Raw genomic sequence first — 17,251 nt, 5'->3', positions numbered from 1 at the left:
CCCTGGACTTCAGGAGGGCCAACTTTGGCCTTTTCAAGCAATTGCTAGGGGAAATCCCATGGGACAGGGTACTAGAAGGTAAGGGGGCCCAAGATAGTTGGTTAGCATTCAAGGACTGCTTCTTCCGAGCTCAAGATCAGAGCATCCCAACAGGTAGGAAGTCAAGGAAGAGTACCAGGAGACCTGCATGGTTAAACAGGGAACTGCTGGGCAAATTCAAGTGGAAGAAGAGGGTGTACAGATCATGGAAGGAGGGGCTGGCCACTTGGGAGGAATATAAGTCTGTTGTCAGAGGATGTAGGGAGGCAACTAGGAAAGCTAAGGCCTCCTTGGAATTAAACCTTGCAAGAGAGGTCAAGGACAACAGAAAGGGCTTCTTCAAATACATTGCAGGTAAAACCAACACTAGAGGCAATGTAGGCCCACTGATGAATGAGGTGGGGGACCTGGAGACAGAGGATAAAAAGAAGGCGGAGTTACTGAATGCCTTCTTTGCCTCTGTCTATACTGCTGGAGGCTGTCCTGAGGAGCCCCGGACGCCTGAGGCCTCAGAAGAAGTCAGGATAGAGGAGGAATCTGTCTTGGTTGATGAGGGCTGGGTCAGGGACCAATTAAGCAACCTGGACGTCCATAAATCCATGGGCCCTGATGGGATGCACCCGCGGGTGCTGAGGGAGCTGGCGGAAGTCATTGCTAGGCCACCCTCCGTCATCTTTGCTAAGTCGTGGGCATCGGGAGAGGTGCCTGAGGACTGGAGGAAAGCGAATGTCACTCCAGTCTTCAAAAAGGGCAAGAAGGAGGACCGGGGTAACTATAGACCGGTCAGCCTCACCTCCATCCCCGGAAAGGTAGTGGAACACCTTGTCCTTGGTGCTGTCTCTAGCCACATCAAGGCTAGGAGGATCATTAGGGGCAGTCAACATGGCTTCACCAAGGGCAAGTCATGCTTAACCAACTTGATAGCCTTTTATGAGGACATAACCCGGTGGATAGATGATGGTAAAGCTGTGGATGTGGTCTATCTCGATTTCAGTAAAGCGTTTGACACGGTCTCCCACAGCATCCTCGCAGCTAAACTGAAGAAGTGTGGTCTGGATGATCGGGTAGTGAGGTGGATTGTGAACTGGCTGAAGGAAAGAAGCCAGAGAGTGGTGGTCAATGGGACAGAGTCCAGTTGGAGGTCTGTGTCTAGCGGAGTCCCTCAAGGGTCATTACTGGGACCAGTACTATTCAATATATCCATTAATGACTTGGATGAGGGAATAGAGTGCACTGTCAGCAAGTTCGCTGATGACACCAAACTGGGAGGAGTGGCTGACGCACCGGAAGGCTGCGCAGCCATTCAGAGAGACCTAGACAGGCTGGAGAGTTGGGTGGGGAGAAATTTAATGAAATATAATAAGGGCAAGTGTAGAGTCCTGCATCTGGGCAAGAACAACCCCATGTACCAGTACAAGTTGGGGGCAGAGCTGTTGGAGACCAGCGTAGGGGAAAGAGACCTGGGGGTGCTAGTGGACAGCAGGATGACCATGAGCCATCAGTGTGCCCTTGTCGCCAAGAAGGCCAATGGCATCCTGGGGTGGATTAGAAGGGGTGTGGTTAGCAGGTCGAGAGAGGTTCTCCTCCCCCTCTACTCTGCCCTGGTGAGGCCGCATCTGGAATATTGTGTCCAGTTCTGGGCCCCTCAGTTCAAGAAGGACAGGGAACTGCTAGAGAGAGTCCAGCGCAGAGCCACGAAGATGATTAAGGGAGTGGAACATCTCCCTTATGAGGAGAGGCTCAGGGAGCTGGGTGTCTTTAGCTTGGAGAAGAGGAGACTGAGGGGTGACCTCATTAATGTTTATAAATATGTAAAGGGCAAGTGTCATGAGAATGGAGCCAGGCTCTTCTCAGTGACATCCATTGACAGGACAAAGGGCAATGGGTGCAAGCTGGAACACAGGAGGTTCCACATAAATATGAGGAAAAACTTCTTTACGGTGAGGGTGACCGAACACTGGAACAGGCTGCCCAGAGAGGTTGTGGAGTCTCCTTCTCTGGAGACATTCAAAACCCGCCTGGATGCGTTCCTGTGTGGTATGGTTTAGGCAATCCTGCTCCGGCAGGGGGATTGGACTAGTTGATCTTTCGAGGTCCCTTCCAATCCCTAACAGTCTGTGATTCTGTGATCCTGGAAACAGATAAATGACTAAAATACTTTGGAGTGCTGTATCCATTAATTCACACAGTTAAGCTGATTATTTATTTGGAATGAAAATGTCTGCGTGATGTTAGTTCAGTGAATTTGGAGGAGTCTAGTGCCATGAAGAAGCCTGAGTATACAGAAAGAATCCTATTGGAAGGAAATTGTTAAATGCTCTCGTTTGTGGGTACATTAGCCTAGCAATGAAATATATGTTTTAATTATTACTTCCCCTTACATGTTAATATATAGATGGTATACTTGTGTAGACTATTAGAAGTTAAATTCTGCACATAAACTCTGGAGCACAAACCATAATTCTGGATTGAAATCACCCTGAAATACAGATGTTTTCAAATTCCAGACTGTTATCCAGATCTGATTTTTTGCTTCTGTCTATACTGGAATGGTTGAAGTCTTTGTTTCTTAATGCAGTTGAATTTTTGGCTTTTCAGAACATTGAACCAAACTTCACAAAGTCAGCACAGGTATTAATTTAAACATCTGACCTTGATCAGATACAAAATAAACACAAGGTCACAAGTAGAATTGTCACAGCTGACACTTGTAATTATGATTTGACAATGTAAACCACACATGAAACATGAGCAAGTAAATTACACTAATTTTGCTCAACAAAATGAGCGAGTTAATTAAATGTAAAAGCAAAAAAGCTAGGATTATGAGAAGAGCACCTCATTCTATGTCTGAAAGGAACCAATTCTAGGTTTTCACTTTGAAATCCATGCTGTATTGAAGTTTGGATTCATGGTTGATTTAGATGTGAATTTGATTTAGTGTTGAATTTTAGCACCTTAATGGCTGTGAAATTTGTAATCCAGTTAGATTTTTGAAGAACCTTTGTGATGTATCTTCTGTCTTTCCCTGTTCTATTTGATATTTTAAACTATATATTTCCGAGTGTGTATCTTAATCTGAAAATTTTATCAGCTGAGTGACAGAAGCAATTGTTTTATTCAGAGATATAATTAAGTAAATATTTATACTGTTTGCATTTCTTCAATAAAAAATTCTAATCTGAAAAGTAGGATACTTCTACATTGGCTGCAGGGATGCTTTTACAAGTGGCCATATTTCTCCTAAAAAGAGGCTCGACAAGTCACTTAACTTTTCATTGAGCCACCCACCAAATAGGATGAACTAGCTTAGACCTAATTGTCAAAAATTGGGTGGAAACTCCAGAAATCATCAGTACCCATTTGTCATTGTTTGAGACCATTCTATTATGGTATATTTGTAATGGACTTTTAAAATATACCTCTCTTCTACCAGTCATGAAGCTGAATACACTGTATTAACAATGCTGCAAGAATGGCACCAGCTGATTTTAAACTTGGAAAAGAATTTTGTGTTATTCAATAAAAGATTGTACTGTTGAACTGTTACTGCAGCTGCTAGTGAGTAATGTATAAGTAAATCCATTTGTATATGCAGTACAATGCAAGAAACATGAATCTTAGGGTAAAACTTAACAGTTTTTCCTGTTGGTGTGTATAGAAAAGATAGCCTAGGTGCCAGATACTCATTCTTTTCCTCAGAGAAACAATGAACTTCGGGGGGGGGGGGGGGGGGTGTGGCTAATAACTTTAATTTACTCACACTGTTTTTTCCTTTTTGCTCTTTGTACCGGGGTTTAGCTGTAGAATCTATACAAGGATTATTTGTAGGATATGATTTCAAGCACCAGTTAAATAAAATGTAATAGTAACGACTCTCATAAGATTGTTTTAAAGATCTGAGTATTTCAAATTTTAAAAAATACTTGAAAATAGAAAAAAACTATAAGCAGGTTGTGAACTCTTGCACAGATCTCAAAGTAATACAACAAAGATTATCATGTAAGTCGTTTACTGTAAAAGGAAGACACTTCTGATTCCATTTTGCATACATAGCCGAATCCAAGGGCAACTGACATGACTATGAAGATTTCCAGTGTTCAGACAACTTCGGATCATGCCCACATTATGAATTTCAACCCTTAGATAGTTTTAACAATGAATCTCCAATGTCAACAGAACTGGCTTAATTTAAATGAGTAAATGTGCAAAATCAAATGAGAAAATATGGTAGGAAAAAAGGTGATTTGAAAACTTTGTTTGTTTAACACTGACAACACAGGGGAGTAGGTTAGGCTAAATCATTTATGAAATATCAGGAAATATTTTAGTACACAGCTCAGTTAGTGCTAAATACTTGTGCACTGGTTTAGCAAGTGTTAGAGAAGAGGAGTGCAAGTAGTCTGAGCTCAGAAACTTTGGTTTTAACTAAAGGAAACAAAAATAATTGTTGCTGTTTCAAAATTAATAATATCCTTTTACCATGTAATTTTGAGGCAGATAATATGACAGTAAAGGAGCTACTACAGCATGTCTGAAGATTACTGTTACAGCAACACTAAAATATAGTAAGCCCAACATTAGCACTAATCAAGAAAAAAACAACTACAAAACATGACTTGCATGGCAGGTGTGAAAAACCCATACTTGTAGTCTACAGTTCGATGCTTCCAGAATTTTTTTTGGCAGAATATTCGTAGGTAAAATATGGTGGCTTTGAAATTGCTCCAGAATATTTCACAACCATCTATAGATTTCTCTCTCTAGCCCAATTGGTAATAGTCTCTGTTCAAAACAGATTTGTGTATATATGTGTGTATGAGGACTGGAAACAATTTTAGGCTTTTATCTGATCAGCTTGCTTCTGCCTTCTTTCCTAGGAAGTGTGTAGAGAGCTCTGGTGCCTCAGCAAAAGTAACCGTTGTGTTACCAACAGCATTCCAGCAGCTGAAGGTACTCTTTGCCAAACAGGGAGCATTGAAAAGGGGGTGAGTACAAAAAATTTCCTGTTTGAAGAAGCAATTTATTGTTTAAAGACTCTAGGAAGAAAGAACTAGAAAGTTGAAGTACTTATGAGCAACTGTAAGAGTTCAAAAAGAGTTATTATTTCAGAATACATTTGCATCCTACTGGAAGTGTCCTACAGAGTTATTTCACAATTATTTTATATATGTAATTTAATAAAACATTTATCCTCACTATAAAATTCTATAGCCTGGATCAAAAAAAAGCAACAAATGCTGTTACATACTCTCTGTGTATTTTTTGAGTAATTTTTGTAAAAACGCTTTAGTTTAATCTTAATTAAATTTTATAGCACTCTTCCATAAAGGACTGTTACAACTCTAGGTCTAGCATGGACTTTAAAAATGTGTAACATAAATCTAAAGCCTGAACTCTATTATTTTGTTAGAAGATAAAAAAATCTTTATTCCTACAGGTATAAGTTGAGTCATACCAGCATATAGAAAACATGTTGCCTTAATAATAAGGTTTTTAAAAGCCTATACTTCCCAGTGACCTTTCCGTTTTGACTTTGAATTATTCTTTTAGTATTCCGTTATACTTACATAACTGTTCAGCTTTAAAGGACTTTGCTGTGCAGTCTGATAAACTCTTCTACCTAACAGAAAAATACAGGAAGTCAATATTGCAGTAGATAAGTCTAGTGCTACTGTATTGATCTGAACATGTGAATTTTGATTTTAAAATTTTTAAAACTTTGATGCAGGGGAAACGTGACAAAGGATGAGGAAAAGGCTGAGGTGCTTAATACCTTCTTTGTCTCAGTCTTTAGTAGTAAGACCAGCTGTTCTCCGGGTACCCAGCCCCTTGAGCAGGAAGACAGGGATGGGGAGCAGAATGAAGCTCCCGTAATCCAAGGGGAAATGGTCAGTGACCTGCTATGCCACTTAGACACACACAAGTCTGTGGGGCTGGATGGGATCCACCTGAGGGTACTGAGGGAGCTGGCAGAAGTGCTCACCAAGCCACTTTCCATCATTTATCAGCAGTCCTGGCTCACCGGCGAGGTCCCAGTTGACTGGAGGTTAGCAAATGTGACGCTCATCTACAAGAAGGGCTGAAAGGAGGATCCGGGGAACTACAGGCCTGTCAGTCTGACCTCAGTGCCAGGGAAGATTACAGAGCAGATCATCTTGAGTGCCATCACGCGGCACGTACAGGAGAACCAGGTGATCAGGCCCAGCCAGCAGGGGTTTATGAAAGGCAGGTCCTGCTTGACTAACCTGATCTCCTTCTATGACAAGGTAACCCACTTAGTGGATGAGGGAAAGGCTGTGGATGTTGTTTACCTGGACTTCAGTAAAGTCTTTGACACCATTTCCCACAGCATTCTCCTGGGGAAACTGGCTGCTTGTGGCTTGGACGGGCATACGCTTTGCTGGGTAAAAAACTGGATGGCCAGGCCCAAAGAGTTGTGGTGAATGGAGTTGAATCCAGTTGGCGGCCGGTCAGAAGTGGTGTTCCCCAGGACTTAGTATTAGGGCCAGTTCTCTTTAATATCTTTATCAATGATCTGGACGAGGGGATCAAGTGCACCCTCAGTAAGTTTGCAGACAACACCAAGTTGGGTGGGAGCGTTGATCTGCTTGAGGGTAGGAAGGCTCTGCAGAGGGATCTGGACAGGCAGGATCGATGGGCTGAGGCCAACTGTATGAGGTTCAACAAGGCCAAGTGCTGGGTCCTGCACTGGGGGCACAACAACCCCATGCAATGCCACGGGCTTGGGGAAGAGTGGCTGGAAAGCTGCCTGGTGGAAAAGGACCTGGAGGTGTTGATCAATGGCCTGCTGAAAATGAGCCAGCAGTGTGCCCAGGTGGCCAAGAAGGCCAACAGTATCCTGGCTTGTATCAGCAATAGTGTGGCCAGCAGGACTAGGGAAGCGATCGTCCCCGTGTACTCGGCACTGGTGAGACCGCACCTTGAATACTGTGTTCAGTTTTGGGCCCCTTACTACAAGGAAGACATTGAGGTGCTGGTGAGAGTCCAAAGAAGGACAATGAAGCTGGTGAAGGGTCTAGAGCACAAGTCTTATGAGAAGTGGCTGAGGGATCTGGGGTTGTTGAGTCTGGAGAAAAGGGGGCTGAGCGGAGACCTTATTGCTCTCTACAACTACCTGAAAGGAGGTTGTAGTGAGGTCGGGATCAGTCTGTTCTCCCAAGTAACAAGCAACAGGATGAGAGGAAACGGCCTCAAGTTGCACCAGGGGAGGTTTAGAATGGATATTAGGAAAAATTTCTTCACTGAAAGGGTTATCAAGCATTGGAACAGGCTTCCCAGGGAAGTGGTGGAGTCACCATCCCTGGAGGTATTTAAAAGACATGTAGGTGTGGTGCTTAGGGCCATGGTTTAGTGGTGGCCTTGGCAGTGGTGGGTTAACTGCTGGACTTGATGATCTTAAAGGTCTTTTGCAACCAAGACTATGATTCTGTAAAACGACGTCTGTATATCAGTAGTTTCAGACAAAGTTCTGAAACTTAGTTTTTGATTAAGGTTAGTAAAAGGGTGTTTCTCTATTACAAGGCAAAATCTATACAGATCTTAAAGAAGAGAGAAAAAGATTTTAATTATTAATTTATAGGACATGTACTGGGGAAAAAAGTGAATTCCATATGCCTCATTTCAAGATAATATATTTTATGCAGGTCTGTACAAAGTGAAGAGAGCTTATTATATTAAACAATTGCCGGTATCTTTCCCAGAGTTGCTGCGTCTGTCCAAAAGATTTACTGCTCCAGATTGGATTTTTTCCTAACAACGACTACTGACATTCTCATTCTGACTTTAGCCATGCTAGCTGGGCTAGTTTCAAAGATTACACTGCATTTTGACTTGCAATCTGATGTTTAAACAAAAAGAATGAAAGCTTTCAGGCAGCTGTCACAGTTTATTAAAGCTTGTTGACGGCTTCATTCAGGGCCCATGACCTAACATCGTTCTGATGGCTCTTTCATGCTGAGTTTGGAAATATTGGTAAACTATGTTAAATAAATTCATTGAAGGGGTCATTTTAAAAAACAGAGTGCTTAGGGTTAGCCAATGAAAACAGAGAGACCTTCACATCCTACCAAAAATGTTACCTTTTGTTAGAGTAATAGAAAATGTTAGAAGCCCTACTCTTAAATCAACAGTCTAGATTTATTTTGGAACCACAGCTCATTGTCAGCGACAAGGAGCAATTTACCTCAGTTTATATTTTTTAAACCATGCGACTGCAATGAACAAGTTGAGATGCTTTAAGACACTGTTGCTGTGCCCGCTTGCCAGAGGCTTTAATCAGTTTGCACTCTACAAAACATCTTGTTCCAGTCATCAGTATCTTGTTCCATCATTAGATGTCAGAGGGAAATGAGAGAATCTGTACTGTTTTACAATGGTAAACTGTTCATGCCTGTTAACAGCAGAGAATTGTGTCTGTAAACTGTAGCTTCAAAAGTTCCTGTAAATTAATAGTTCCTGATAGCAAAAAACCAGAAAACACAAGCTCTTTCCAAATATGTAGTTCTCTTTACCACATGCTAAGGAGAAAATAATAGGTTACAACTGTATAACACTTTATTGTTGTTATTATTATTATTATTACTACTACTACTACTATGAAGATGACTACTACTACTGTTATTATTATTACTATTACTATTGCATTTATATTCCAATCACACCTAAAGGCCACAACCAAATTAGGCCCTATTTTGCCGGGCTCTGTCCAAATGTATAATAAATGACATTCCCTGCTCTAAAGGCCTAACAAGATCTCAGAGTACTTTATCATATTTGGAAGGTCAGTTTCTGCTTTTAGTTACACTAATGTAAATATGGTGTAACTATTAACTCAAAGCAAAATTTGATGCAATGAGCAGTAATATCTTATTGGCAGAGTTGGGAGGGAGTTCTACAATTAAAATGGCCTAACACTCTATTATTAAACCTTCTTTCAGTTGCTTATATAAACCTGCCAAACTTTTAACTCTTTGAGTTGAATTTTTTCACAGTAGATGTCTGCCTATGTCTGAAGGTTTTTAGAGTGTTTTCCATAAAAGTTACTCAGCTGTTTTCTGCATACAGGGAAAGAGAATAGAGTGGTTTCTTGCTACTGATGGAACTTGTACATCTGTTCTGTTTTGAAGCTTTACTATGTTCATGCTTTGGTGAAGGGTTTTACGTATCGACTGGGTTCACAAAGGTACACTTTTTCCTAATTTGTAATAATAATTTTAAATATACATGAAGTTTCTCTGGTATACCCATAAATGTAAAGGTGAACTAACTGACAGATTTTTTAAAAAGACTCTGATGAGGAAATGGTGCATATAAAACAATAAGACAAAACTAATAAGAATATTTATTTTGTCCTTGAATTTAAAGGAATTTAAAAAGTAACCTTTTCTAACATCATTGTTTAGATCCATGCTAGGGATGTAGATGAGGGGCAAATGTGCAAAACGTGAAAACACAGTGTGCTGAAAGTACAGTTTAGATAGCTAGGTTGTGTGATGATTTAAGTTATTATTGGACATTAAGTTTTCTTGAAAAATAATTATAGAAGCAATGATTGAAAATACATTTTTAAAATTGAGATGGCAAATTTAAATGGAATTAATCTTTTTTTTCCCCTACGAAAGATGAAATCAATTTTCCTCAAGATTAGAGTACTTGTTGTATGAGTTTTCTAAAAGCATACTATTGTAAATCTTAGTTCTGTTAAGCAGCTAATATTAATATAAAAGTGATCTCAAATGTTCCACAATATCATATTTTTATTGTTAATGATCTCTATAAGAAAAATTTCAGACTGCTTAGATTATTCACAGTTTTTTGCACATTTTATACATATTCAAATGTATCACCACTGTCTTTTTCATTGAACTAATTGAAAGCTATTTATTCAATGCTAGAGAAGAGTTAACATTTCAGTTCTAAACCTTTCCTGAAGGACTTGTTCTTTTAAAATAGCTGTCACCTCCTCTTGTTTCTTCATATACTGGTTACTCAATCATCCTTAACCTCATTATAGCAGATGATGTTGTTATAATTTGTGGAGGAAGCATATTTCTGTAGTCCCATTAGAAATAATGAAGATTTTGGTAATTTTGAATTACACTGACAGAGATTGTATGCATCACTGGCTTCTGGTGAAAGGTAAATTTTCACTAGAAAATTAAGAAGAGACACTGAAGTGAGCAGTCAAGTCATTTAAGTCATTTAATGTCAGCAGAGGAGAAAAATGGCATTGAAGGAGTTTTTACAGGGGAATATGGCAGTGTGGAAGACAGTGTTTGCATGGCAGAGGAAATCACAGAGGACAAGGATTTTACACAGCTTTGGAAAAATAAAGCAGGTAATATGCACCTGCCTATTCTATACAGTCATAATAGTATAGAGTTAGGATGGTTTGCATGTTCTGTTTTACAGATGTGGTATTCTTGTGAGTTTAACTTTAACTCTGAGCATCTTTCATTTGTTAAGTTTGATTTTGACATGTGTGTTAATATATAGGATGTATTTTTAATTAAATTATTAGCATACAGTTTTACTCTTAGAAGCATTTTAATTTTTAGATTTTGACTTTAGCGTTATATAAATGTTCATGTAGTTGTGTGGCATCTTTAATAGAGTGCTACAAGGAGATTATTGTCTTTAGTTAATAAAACCATTATCACTTAGTTTATCACTATAATGAGAAGAAAACTGGAAGATTTTAATTCCTCATGTGCAATTCACATAAATACTTCATTCTCTGCGATAATTGTACCATTAGAGATATTGCAAAACACTGTGCCATATGGATATACCTACACTATCTAAAAATGTGAGTTCACTGTATGTACTGTGTTATGTGTTATGCAGACAGTCAATGATAATCTGCATTTAAGAGAAGGTCCATAAGAAGGGTATGTTCCTCTGATGGATGCCTGCTTATTGGCATAAACCTCCGATTTGTAAATTTAGAACTCCTGGAAGGATAAATCCTCCTTTCCTCAGTACAACTCCATGAAACCTTCTGTCTTAGTTTTTTTTTTTTTTTTCTGAAGAAGGGTGTGGTGGGTTAACCGCACCCAGCAGCTGGGCCACCACCCAGTCAAAAGCAAAAGTGAACACGAGATCAAAGGCAGTTACTCATTACCTCCCACCAGCAGACTGTTGCCCAGCCCGTCTCTGAGCAGTGGCTACTTTGGAAACACCCCCACCCCCAATTTTACTGCTGAGTATGATGTTATTGGGTATGGGATACCCCTTTAGTGAGTTTGGGTTGGCTGTGTTCCTTCGCAACCTCTTGCTCGCCCCCAGCGTATTCACTTGGGTGGTAGGCTGAGAAACCGAGAAAGCCTTGATGGTGTGCAGGCATTGTTCAGCAACACTTAAAACATTGGTGCGTTATCCACACTGGTCATAAACCTAAAACGCAGCACCATACAGGCTTCTCTGAGGAAAACTCTGTCCCAGCCAGACCTGGTAGAAAAGGCAATGCAATTTGAACTTGAGATTTAAAATAGTCTGCTTTATCTTTCCTGTAGGCATGTTAATGCTTGGTTTTTGTTTCTCTAACTGATAGAAGATGAGGCTTATAAACAGAAATGTGCTGGATTATAACAGCTGAGTTTTAAAACAGGTACAGCACATACAGAGAAAAAAGAGGTCATGGAGGATACAAATGTTTTGAGAGAAGAAACAAGAATGAATGTGGCTAGAAAAATAATGCTACAGGTTTCACTTATTAATGTGGAAATAACAAGGAAATAATATAATAAGGGAATATTATATTAAATGGTAGCATGTGTTTGTATGCAAAACTGTTGTAGCTAGGTGCATTTGCTGATAAGCTACACATTTTAATATTAATATATCATTTTAATGTACATTATTGAGAGCTACACACTTAGACTCTGACACGTTTGACAGTCTAGAACTACCTTTTATTCAAAATGAAATTTCTAATGAAAAAATAAGGGGGTTTGTTTATTTTCTTTAACTAACACTCTGTACAATCCTTGTTCATATCATACTCCTATTAATTTTTTTTTGAGTAATGACTGAAGGTTAAATTCTCTTCTCAGTTGGTTTCAGAAAAATCTAGAGTAATTCAGGTCATTGTGAGTGGCTGTATTTACATACGTCCCACATTGCTGGGACTGAGGCTTTAGGTGAGCCTTAGGACTCAGGAGAAGAGAAAACTTGACTTTGCCATACCTGTTAGTATAAAGTCAACGCTGAGTCTTCCAGTAATGCTTATGGGTGGACAGGGGTATGTCTATCTGTCCATGTTTTCTGTGCATGTCTCAGTGCTTTTTGTACAATTCATGTGGCTGATTTTGGAGACAGACGTCTGGGTTTCTTTTTGGAAAGGGTCAATACTGTGTCTGTTATGGGAATTCAAGGGAGTTGAACAGCCAGTGCCCACCTTTTAGAAGTGAAATGTGCAGATTCAGGTCACAGTAGACCTGAGTCTGTGCTCTGTCACCGAAGCCTGTAGCGGTGGGAAAGGGTTATTTAACCAAGCTGCTGCAGATTCTCAGTGATGCAGAAGACACCAGAATGTGGATCAAACTATGAGCTCTAGGATTATTTTTGAATTGTTTAAAAAAGGTTTCTGACTAAGGAAATGATAAACTTATTTTAACAATTAGCCATTTGTGTGAGTTGTCTGTCATTTTGTATGTCCATGTTAGTAACAAAGTTGCAAAGTTTAAGTGTTTGCATGGGTGAAGTACTCGTGTTCCTTCTGTCCGTGAACAAGTGGCCAAGTCGCTATTATACGATGATTTTCTGTACCATGTCTAATGCTTTGGCACTACTTTTATTATGTCTGTAGGGTTAGTATAAATGAAGTACTGCAACAAATTCTTCTTCCATTGTAACCTCATCCAGGTTTTCTTTTTTTAAAATGTAAGGGAATACTTTCTTAAAAAGACTATCAGGGGAATTTTTCATTCTGCGTAATAGCCCCTACATGAATCCTAGGTGGAGGGTGTTTTACTAAACTAATCTTAGAAATGAATCTTAGTGTTTAAAAGAATGTAAGCAACTTGCAGTTCCTTTAATGTGAAACATTAAGGAGGACGTATGAAGAAAAAAGAAAATCTTTATTTTAAGCTTGCTTTAACTTCTGGTGGGTGTTAGGGACCTATAATTCAGGACTTAGTGAAGACAATTAACAAATCACACACACCCTCACCAATGTCTAAACATGGCTAGAAAAAGTAAAATATTAGTTTTGATATCTATACAGAGAATGCTAATGCCTATAATTGGTCATTGCCTGACCCTTATATTTTTCTGTCCTGATAACTCTGTCAGCCTGGAAGCTAATTTTGGTTTTTTTTTGTGAAATCTTTCAGTGGTGTTATCAGGGAGAGTGCGTACCTTTTGGCACTTGGCCTCAGAGTGTAGATGGGGATTGGGGTCCATGGTCAATATGGGGAGAGTGCAGCAGGACCTGCGGGGGAGGAGTCTCCTCATCTATAAGACACTGTGACAGTCCAGCGTAAGTAGCTAAAGTAAGCTGGAGCCAACAAAAAGACACGTTTGGAAATTATTCAAAACTGTGGTTTCACATGTTATCTGTAAAAATGCTTTGCTAGTTTGCCAACATTTGTCTTCAAAATAGCAGACAGAAACACTTGAACAGGAGAAGTTCACTAGACATACTTGTAACATTTTTAATGTACCTTAGGTACTGTAAAGATAGCTGGATTTATATTTAGCAGTAACCTGAATGATTTTCTTTCTGCAACTTGCTGTTCATGCAAAATATATTTAAATTACGCCATAGATTTCTTTCTTAAGACGTATTACCTCTTACGCTTGTCTAGGATATAAATTAACTATTGCCAGTTACTTGTTAAGAAAAAAGCACAGTATTTCCAAGCTTTTGCATACAACTGATTACATATAAACCATAGTTAGTAATATTATGTTGCATACAATACATTTATATGCTGTCATGTCCAACACTTAGTTGTGACTTCCCACTAACTCTTAAAACAATTCAGCAACTTCTGTGCTTGCCACTACTCCCTATTGGTCCATCTGCTCTCTCTCAAGAGGGGCCAGCTTCTTCACTACAGCTTGATCTGTTGTGTGTATCTTTACTGGTCCTGTTGTCTCTCTGCTTTCCAATGTCTTGAGCACTGATCTAGAGAAGTTCTGTCAGGTGAGTGCTCCTCTCTGTCACAACTGCTTCTCAGATGAGGAATGCTTACTTATTTCCATTGCCATTCTTTGCTGAATGAATCACTGTTTTTTTGTGTTGCTGCTTGCCCTGTTCTGGTTACCTAATCACAGCTATAGGTCTTTGCAGAAGAATAGTTATATTACTCCATACTTCGTTCTTGTCATGTCCCATAATCACTATTTCCATCACCATTATTAATTTTTAAGACCATATTTTCTTGAAAACGTTAAGCTTTTGTGCTTCTTTCATGAAAATCCTTTCTGTGGCTTTTGTCACTCCTTTCTTATCTTCTCATCTCTGTACACTTAGGTGCTTTTTTGCTTGTACCCATGTTTTGCAAGCCAAGCTGTACATCAGCTTTCCACTGCACTCTGCAAGACAGACAGCATAATGTCACATTACTGCTGCTTAAGGTGGTCTGTTCACCTCCTATCAGTAGCAATAACTGTCAAATCTGGCAAATAGCACTGCTTACTGAATGGTTTCAAAAGCAAAAATTATCCATATACATTGATAACAAGTCAGACTATGTTACTGAGAGAATAATAAATAAAATTAATTTTTTTTTTTACAGCAGTATGTAAAAATGCTAGTGAAATGTTTGTTTGGAGCATGAGTTACTTCCTAAGATTTTTAACTACTTCTGTCACCACATATATGTGTGGTATGTTGAAAGGTAACTGAATGTTAAATGTTTAACAATACAGCAAGGAAATGCATTTTGGGGAAGAGGTATGTCTGCATTAGGAAAAAAACTTGTTTTGGTTCAAGGATAGTGTTGCCTGGTTAAGTATCTCTAATGTGAAAAATAGTATTGATTTTCTTTTTAGTTAATTGTAAATTCTTTTATTTCTTCATTGTAAAACAAACACCAAGTGTTTTTCCTTTCTACTTTCAAGTTATGAGCCAAAGAGTTGATGTCTGATTAATCTTCCATTTAAGTCAATGTTAATTCATTAGTTGACTTCTGTGGAAGATAGATAAGGTTCTTGAACAGTTTGGGAATTTAAGAGCCAATGTCTTATTCACACTAATAGAAACCTGCTTACTCTGGAGTTTCCTCGGATTTAGTACTGCTTAATTCAAATCAGAGTTGGATTCTTGAACTAGAAAATGCAGTTTTTGCTGGCTCCAGTATTTAGCAGGCAGTGTTTGTTCATTTTGTTATATTTTCAAGTGTAATATGAGAAGGAAAAAAAAAAAAGTATCACATAGGTTGTTTACGCATTTCTCATTCTAGTTTTACAAAGCAAGCAAATAATCAAAACCAAAGCCTTTTTAGTATGTTCAAAGTACAATTAAACTGTATTGCTTGGGATCTATACAGACTACATGAATACTATATGAGTGACAATTTTCAAGTACGCAGTATTGTTTTCTGTCTGCTCCAAGTCAATGCTACAATTATTATTAAATAAAATATTTTAAAATCTCACCTTAAAACTTCTATATACTTTTATTTTTATTTATGTATCTCTTGAACTTGTATTTATACTAATGATGCATTAGTGTATCTCATGAACTTGTGTTTGTACTAATACATATACTAACACATAAAACATGTTTTTCCAGGCCTTCAGGTGGAGGCAAATATTGTCTTGGAGAAAGAAAGCGATATCGCTCCTGTAATACTGATGTAAGTAAATTTTGTTCCACTGTAAAAATATAATCAACTTGTCTGTTTTACATTTTTGCAGCAACAGATGCCTTTTTTGCCAGTTCAGAAAAGCTGTGAATTCTGCAATTTTATTGGCAAACAGTCCTGTAGGGCACTTCTATATTGCAAACACCCTACATTGTCCTCCGAATGTTAGGATCCCTGTCTCAATGTGATGCCCAGCTGGTGCCTTCACATTAAGGCCTGGAGTGAGTTCAACTTGAGCATCCATGTTAAAGGCGATCAAGGATCATTCCACATCAGAGCACCTCAGAGCAAAGATCTGTCTTGCTCAGTGTCTTGTCTCCCAGCAGTGGCCAATAACAGGTGTTTAGGGAACAATTATAAACTTTTGGGAGCCAAGGCATGACTTTTCCATGGATACACCATATAAGTTTCCAGGAGCTGGGTGTCTAAAGATGTCTTGAGCTCCACATCGTATCTGTACCACATTAACTGCCACAAATGGAAGTATCCTCCATGAATCCTCTTACCGTTTTTCTACTTTTATAACTTCCAGTGCTAATGTGTTACACAATCCTCTTATACATTCTGTGAAAATGTATTTCTTTTTGTGTGTTTTAAACTTACTGTTTTGACATCAGGAATCCACTCGTTCTGTATTACCAGAATGATCATGCAGTTTTATTTTAGAGCTGAGCCCATCAAATAATGAACTACCACCGAGGGGATGGGGCAGAGTATAAATGTATAAAATGAAATTATGAACCTAAATTACAAATTCAAGTAAGTTAAAAATTGAACCAGAAGAAAGTACACATCAATAAAGAATTTCACCAGTAAGTTTCCAAGTCAGTAGCACTACAAAAATAAAGACTTTCATATTATTTTAGCTTCAAATTCATCTTAATTTTCTTCTTAAATCAAGAAAGTTCATAACAGTGGGAGAGTCTGTACCTAAAGGTGTTGTTTCACCTGTTTATCTTTTGATATATTTCAGAAAAAAATACAGTAGCTAATATGTTGATTCCTTGCAAAAAACTTGATTTTATGATTGTTACTAATTATCATAAGTATTAGTTCTGCAAACATCTCTGTGGAGGTTATTCTCATTAGTAGGCAGTATTACAAATTTACAAATTAAAAATTACTTCCCTACTGCTAATCACAGCTGCTTTATTCACGCAGCCAAGGAGTGCGTTAGGCCTTTTGGCCACAGTGTTCTAAGAGAAACTGAAGCTGAGCTGCTTGTCCACTAGGAGCTGTAAAACTTTTTCAGTCATACCACCTTCCAAATTACAGTGCACCGTTCTGAAACTTTGACCATTTTATTTTTTTCTGCACTTGGCTGTCTTTGTGCCATTGTCGTTTGAATGAATCCAGCTTATCAGATGGCCTGC

The 17,251-nt window shown here is 38.7% G+C and overlaps 1 protein-coding gene across 2 annotated transcripts in view; it reads left to right on the top strand.

Moving 5' to 3' along the window:
* ADAMTS6 (ADAM metallopeptidase with thrombospondin type 1 motif 6) overlaps positions 1-17,251 on the top strand; it is a 187,089-nt gene that overhangs the window by 105,302 nt on the left and 64,536 nt on the right. For both annotated transcript variants that reach the window (XM_068423111.1, XM_068423110.1), the window contains exons 11-13: positions 4,920-5,027; positions 13,398-13,543; positions 15,806-15,869. In XM_068423111.1, the coding sequence (XP_068279212.1) occupies positions 4,920-5,027; positions 13,398-13,543; positions 15,806-15,869 (318 nt within the window). The remainder of the gene's footprint in view (positions 1-4,919; positions 5,028-13,397; positions 13,544-15,805; positions 15,870-17,251) is intronic.

The sequence above is a fragment of the Nyctibius grandis genome, chromosome Z, assembly GCF_013368605.1.
Source record: "Nyctibius grandis isolate bNycGra1 chromosome Z, bNycGra1.pri, whole genome shotgun sequence".
NCBI lineage: Eukaryota > Metazoa > Chordata > Aves > Nyctibiiformes > Nyctibiidae > Nyctibius > Nyctibius grandis.
Note: the sequence above shows the minus strand (reverse complement) of the source record. Positions and strands in the feature narration are given on the sequence as shown.